At 45.8% G+C, this 6,774-nt stretch overlaps 1 protein-coding gene across 1 annotated transcript; it reads right to left on the bottom strand.

The window, feature by feature from the left end:
- Window positions 1-4,845: 4,845 nt before the first annotated feature.
- LOC133913825 (ribosome-binding factor PSRP1, chloroplastic) lies at window positions 4,846-6,643 on the bottom strand. The gene is made up of 4 exons (XM_062357092.1): window positions 6,175-6,643; window positions 5,496-5,924; window positions 5,297-5,405; window positions 4,846-5,168 (listed from the first exon to the last, which is right to left on the bottom strand). Exons 1-4 carry the CDS (start codon window positions 6,430-6,432, stop codon window positions 5,041-5,043), a joined length of 924 nt encoding a protein of 307 aa, XP_062213076.1. The 5' UTR covers window positions 6,433-6,643; the 3' UTR covers window positions 4,846-5,040.
- Window positions 6,644-6,774: the final 131 nt, after the last annotated feature.

Here is a 6,774-nt window from a genome sequence, read left to right as displayed (position 1 = left end):
CTAAAGAGGAGCATCTCCTTTGCATGGTTGGACTTTAAAATTTTCAAAAATTATAAATTAATAGGCTTGGTCCATATATCTAATGCTAAATACATCTATCTATCAAATTGAGGCCAAACTTAGCCATATGCTAATGTTCCTCGTCATCCTATGTAGGACCAAGGAAAGCGACTTGAGCAGGATGAATAGGAGCCTCGTCAAATTTTTGGATGATATATCTTAATCTTTCACCCAACATGCCTCAAATCAAAACACGGAAGCTAGAAATCGAGAGAAACAAGAATAAGTCACACCAAACATTTTTGAAAAAAACTGAGAAACCAAGTTCAAATGTGCCTTGATTTACTTGTAATGAGTGATTGACATTGTCATTTATTTGGTTTGATGATCTTCGATTTTGCATGAGCTTTGATGTGATTTGAATTGATTTGATATTTCATTTGAGCATATTGATTATGGACTAATTAGAATTAGAGTTGGAGATATTTGTTTGTTTGTCTCATGGTGTGCAGGTAATTGATGCAATTTGGCGATCGACGGTGGGATGATCGGAGCCAAGCGGAGTGCTTGGTGCCAGACAATCAAAAAGACCAGGCGGAGTCAAGGGTGATCCTAGCTGAACACGTAGAGGTCAAGTAAAGTATTGAAGGCGGATGGAGACGATGTGTTGACAAAGTCAAGCGAAGGGGGTGCCGGTGCAGGTGACAAGGCGGTCCGAGGGATCGGGAGCGGGAGAGACTTGATGACTGTCAAGATCGTATGATGGAGTACACGTATTGACATCAAAGCACTTGCTTAAGGTGTAAGCAAGGTGGTGAGTCACGCTTTGAGAACCGTGCAGGCGGTTTTGCGGTTTGGCCTCAAAACCGTAGGAGGAATAGAGGAGTATATGGTACCATCGCGAAGCTTGCGTTGAGGCAAAGCTAAGTCGTGAAGGCACCGCGATCATCCGATGAATGGAAAAGAAAATGGATCAAAATACCCTCGGTGGTAGGTAGGAGTGTACTATAAGAGGGGGGTATTTTGGAAAAAAATTAGGAAACTTAGGGGCCAAGTTTTCTAGACTTATAAATAGATGAGTAGGGCTATGGGAGAGTTTAAACCAGCCACTTGAGGCCCCTTGTGTCACCTATTTGAAAGTCTTAGAGCTAAGGTTTTAGAGGAGAAACGGATGAGTGCTTAGCTTATATAATATGTGAGAGTTTTGAGAGATAAATATTTGTAATCCGCCTAAAATAGAGCTTACCTTTTTGAGTAATGAAGTTTATATTTTTTGCATATGCTTGAATTCCTCTCCCTATAGTTTCCCTCTATTGGTTCCCATGTAAGTTTACAAGTTTTTTGGTTTTCCTTTTTTATTTTTGTTTTGGTTTCTGGGCTGAAATTTCTTATTGCTAGAGGCATAAAAACTCATATACAAGTGTATGTTCATGGATCTTGAGTACCCTTGACTCTAGATCATCAACTTGGAGAGATTCTTTACCTGATAATTTTTTCTTTGAGTTGCAATTTTTCACCTTTTTAGGGTTGTTTTTCTTGATGCTAGTGGCTTAAACACTCACATATTCATGTATTTGAGCGGGTCTTGGGTCTCTTTGCCACTAGACTATCATCTTGAAGGATAACCTTATCTGGTGTCCATCTTTTCTAGTTTCTTTGAAAGTTGCGAGTTTTTTAGCACAGAGACACATGGAATGGTCTTGACTGAAATATATGGTTCATATTACATTCGTGGAGTCATGTTGCTATAGAACTAGTCTTCTTGCTTTGTCTCTCTGATTCTTTTGCTTCTGCTTGAGCGTTTTGAGGTGCGTTGGGTGAGAAATAGGAAAATACCATCTATTTTGAAAGAATTTATTGAGACACCTATTCACCCCTCCTCTAGTCGTCATTCTTGTTCCTACAAGAATATAGCTCCAATGGATGGATTTGAACACTAGGTTCCATAGAAAACTAATCCAAATGTCATAGCTCACAAAAACTTGCAACTTAATAAAGAGACACTTAGATCCAAGACCTATCCACTAGGTGAAGAAACTCTCCAAGATGATGAATCTAGAGGTAAGGATGGTTCAAGACTAACTCATAGATGATTATTATCCCTCTAGCAACAAGAAGAAGTTTAACATGATAAAAAAAAAATTAGTTCTCCAACAAAAACGAAAATCACAATAAAACCGAAAAACTTGCAAACTCACAAGGGAGTCAAGAGAAGAAAACTAGAAGAAGATGAATACAGGCATAAGAGAAAACATAATTTTCATTACTTGTAGAGGAACGCCCTATTTTCAATGGATTAACACCTCTCACCTAAACCATAGTCTAAGCTCTCCCCTCTCTCTTCTAAAACCCTAAAACTCGACTCTCAAATGGCTGGCTCAAGAGACTCTCACAACCCTACCCTCATATTTATAAATCTTAGGAGCTTCCTTTGATGTCAAGTTTTCTAGATTCCTTGCCCCCAAGTAATCTAGATTTCTTGCTCTACAAGTAACATTCCAGATGATGAGACATGTACTCTGTATTGCAATCTCAATCACCGGTAAGTCTCTCCCGCTCCTGATCCCTCGAGTCATATTTTCACTTATACCGGCATTTCTTTCGCTCGACTTTGTTAACACGCTATCTCCATCCATCTTCTCACACTTTGCTTGCTCTTCACGTGTACAACTAGGATCACCCTTGACTCTTTTCGGATCTCCTTGATCGTTCAGCACCAAGCACCCCGCTTAGCCTTAATTATCCCGTCGTCGACTGCCAAGTTGCATCCATCACCTACACATCATAAGACAAGCACATAAGTTTATCTAACTCCATTTCTCTTCATCTCTAGTTAGTCATAATCAAAATTCTCTATCAAAAGCTCATAAAAAATCATGAATACTAGATATTCTGGCATTAGCAGTAGCACAAGCACCAGAACATCTGACATGTACAACCCAATTTCTCTCATCGAACCGAAGGAACACTTCTAGAAAATGCTCCAATGAAGCATCCGGTATTTATAACTTCAATCACCGGACCATCCGACGTGTATAATTCCATCTTCCATTGAACCGAAGGAATTCTTCTGGAAAATACTTTGGTGAAGCCTCTGATGTGCACAACTGCAAGCATTGGGCCATCTAGTGTGTAGAACACTTGAATCTTGACTTATGAGATACTCTAGCGTCCATACTTTCTCTATCGTCGGATCATCTGGTATGTACAAACGCCTTCTGAGAATGATTCGGCGTGAACAAGCTTTTGAGCGTCGGAGCATCCGGTGTGTCCATATTTTTTTGGACTTGTCCAATTTAATCCAATCTTTATCCCGGTTTTGTTGGTATTTTCATGTGTTGCATCTATAAAACCTACTAAAATATATACTTGATAAACATATTAGTCACATAAACTATATTATCAATAACTCATCATATATAAAGTAATATACATACCAACTTAGTTTCTCATCCTATATAAAAAAAAAGAATGCTCAATTACACATCGGAGATTTTTTTTTCCCTCCTCTTTCTTTCTGAGTGGCAAGCTGCTGCTAGCGACAGACAAGAATACAAGATAAGAGGGATGAATAAGCTAGCACGAGCTGCTGCCTAGCCTTTTTTTCGATCGGATTGAAAGGTACTAGCTACCCTCTTTCATGTTCATCATCCTGTTGCAACCAATGCAACTTCGGTATCGAAATCAAAACCAACTTCATCTCCTATATATGCTTGAAAGGCAATCGATCGAGATGCTGAAAAGTCGCATTGACACGTGAAATTCGAACCCAACATATGCATGCATGCATGCATGTTGGAGTATCATATCGTAGCTAGTAAATGCCACTGCCTTTAGTGAAGACGACGAGTAAACAACGATGGATCGTGGAAGACAAGATTAATGAACGAGCGAGCGAGGAAGGAATTAAGCAGCATCTCTGGTGTCCTCTGACATATGCATGCACCGATGGATCGCACGGCGGGTCCGATTCCGATATATATGATGGATGGATGGATCGTTTGGAGCAAAAGGGTGACGAGACGAATAGCACAATAGAATGGTATCGATCGTCGTCTAGATTGACCATGACATGAGTGATTTCGTTATAGTGCGCGGCCGGCCGGCCATTCTTGCTCCCTCCATGCCTCCATGGCGCAACGACAAACAAGCTAGCTAGCTAGGACTCAAATTACCTGGCGTCAGCAAACGGCCAGACATGCGCGCGTGGCGTCCATTCGTCGTCAACAGCTGCACCGAGCTAGCCGTCAGCGGGTACATACATGCATTGCATGACGTTGTATTGCTAAGCTAACCTCACCCAGGGCCAGGCCTCAAGCTGCATCAATCCATCGGAGATAGCTGTCTCCTCCCACCAATTCATACGCTTGAATTATATCATCGGAGCAGCCATTCAAATTCAAGGCTTGATGATGCCTATGCGTGTGAATGTATATTCAAAACAAAAGGGTAGCTTATACTACTCATGGCGCATGCATGACCCATGCCCCGATCGAGGAGACTTACGAGTGTAGGTTATACGGATCGATTCCCTTATCTCTCTCTGGTGTTGTGAATTACTCCATGTGGGACAAATTAAAAAGGGATTGGCGCCAAGAATATGACGCATGCAAGGCAGATTCACTCTTTCTTTGAAGACCAGAATGGATGGGCCATCGGCTCAGGGTATGTCATACGGTATATAGTTGGGCCGTTCAATGCATCCCCGTTGAGCCCTCTTCTAAAAAAATGCAGGCCATTGGTGATGGGCTGCTACCGATCAGTGTGTCAGCAGCCCCTGGCACGAGACTCACTCTCGAGTGGCTGCCAGCCCCTGGGTTTTGCATCCTTTGTCTGTGCCAACACTGGACAGGAAATGCTACTCAGGTAATTAAGACATCACTTGTCATCAGTGCCGATCGATTACGCGTCCTACTGACAAATTGAAGGACAGACAGTGTGTTGTAGTAACACAGACAGAATTGAGAAACCGATCGGATCGATCAGGGTGGGTCGACGATCGAGTGCAGGGCCGGCGAAGGCTGCTGCTGCAGTAACTAGCTAGTTATTCTGACCGTGCCCGGCGAAGGCTGCTGCTGCAATGGTCTCCTTCTCGACGTGTCCGTCCTCCTTGGGGATGATGAGCCCGTACCCGCCCTCTTTCCTCTTGTACAGAATGTTTACCTCGCCTGCAATACAATCCAGATGTATATGTGTAGGCCGTCATAAGCAACAAGACGTACTCATAAATCTGCGTCAGTGCTGTACAAACTCAAGATAAGTACGTACTAGCTAGTAAAGCAAGCAATTTAATTACCTGTCTCCTCGTTCCTGAAGGCATAGAAGTCATGATCGACGTTCTCCAGCTGCTCCAGCGCCTCGTCCACGGCCAGCGGGGGCATCTCGAACACCTTGGTGCGCACCACCTGCAACGCAATGCTCTTAGTTAGATGGAGACACAATAAAATTGCTGCGGCAGATCAGTGGATCGATAGTAGCAAGAATCAAAGACGTACCTTGGCGAGGACGTTCTGCTCGTCCTCTGCCCCGACGGCCTCCACCAGGTCCTGCTCGGCCGCCGCCTCGTCGTCTTCTAGGTCCTGCTCGACATCATCCAAGAGGCCGGCGGCGTCATAGGTCCAGTCCTTGGTGCCCTTGAGGTGGCGCACCTCCGTCTCCTTCTCCTTGATCTTGCGGAGCTTGCGCTTGATGATGGAGGCGGCCATGTCGATGCTCCCGTAGCTGGACTCGGAGTCCTCCTCGGCGCGCAGCACCCCGTGACGCTTGCTGAACAGCGTGATCTCGCAGCGGGAAGTCTTGGGTCCCCTGCCGAGCTCGCCTCCCCGGGCGGAGAGGCGGACGTCGACCTCCCGGACCAGGTGGCAGTGCTTCGCCACCGCCCTGCCCACCTTGTCCTCGATGTGCTCCTTCAGCTTGTCCGTCAGCTGCGCCACATCCATGCATTCCATTCACTCCCGGACGTCGTGCAGATACACTACACTCTACGGCAGTAGCTAGTACAACAATTCTACTGCTATGTTGGGGGCAGGGCCAACAAAACATGATAACATATGCAATGCAGCTGCAGGCTGCAGCCCAGATGAAGAGAAGAGAAGGGAAGAGATGATTCGAGCCTGCACTGTGGAAATTGTTGGAAAGCCAAAGGGGTTGATGAGCAGAGAGTAGCCGTGGTACCTTGACGTTCCTGCCCTGCATGATGAGGCGCACCGAGGAGAGGGAGCCGTCCCACGCCATCCGCACCGACACGGACACGCCGCCGCGATGGGGCTCCGCCGCCACGGGCTGTGCGGCGAGCGCGCGGCCCAGGAAGCCCGAGCGGAGGGGCGCCGAACCAGCAGCACGGGCGGAGGAAGGCTTGGGAGCGAGCGAGACACGGTGGTGATGGTGGCTGTGGCGGGTGATTGCTGCGGCGGGGGGCATTGCAGTTGCCATGCTTCTTCTTTCCTTGTTTCTTGCAAGGATGCTGCCGCTGCTACTCTACTCTCCAGACTCTGATGAGATTGTACTCTGGCACACCCTTTAGAGAAGATGGGGGACAAGGGATGAACCGCTTGCTGTAACAACTCAAGGGAGAGGAGGACGAACAGAGTTTTATTCAACTAAAGGGAATGGATGGATTCCTTGAATCTGCTACAGAGACAGAGAAGGCGAAACCTAGGCTCTTGGCGTGTGTCCATGTGTATTGGTCTTATCCTCTATCCACTCTCTAGATTTTTTCACTCAAGGACAAGCCCGTGGGGACCCAAACCCGCCCGCCGCCGCGTTTTGCATCCA

The sequence above is a fragment of the Phragmites australis genome, chromosome 3 (genome assembly GCF_958298935.1).
Source record: "Phragmites australis chromosome 3, lpPhrAust1.1, whole genome shotgun sequence".
Lineage (NCBI taxonomy): Eukaryota > Viridiplantae > Streptophyta > Magnoliopsida > Poales > Poaceae > Phragmites > Phragmites australis.
Note: the sequence above shows the minus strand (reverse complement) of the source record. Positions and strands in the feature narration are given on the sequence as shown.

Bases quoted from the DNA above. Each gene is read 5' to 3' on its own strand.
- LOC133913825 (XM_062357092.1), bottom strand. From the start codon at position 6,432: ATGGCAACTGCAATGCCCCCCGCCGCAGCAATCACCCGCCACAGCCAC. The intron at 5,925-6,174 runs GTACCACGGCTA...GATGTGGCGCAG, and splicing joins TGCAGGGCAGGAACGTCAAG to CTGACGGACAAGCTGAAGGA. The intron at 5,169-5,296 runs GTAATTAAATTG...ATTGTATTGCAG, and splicing joins CTTCAGGAACGAGGAGACAG to GCGAGGTAAACATTCTGTAC.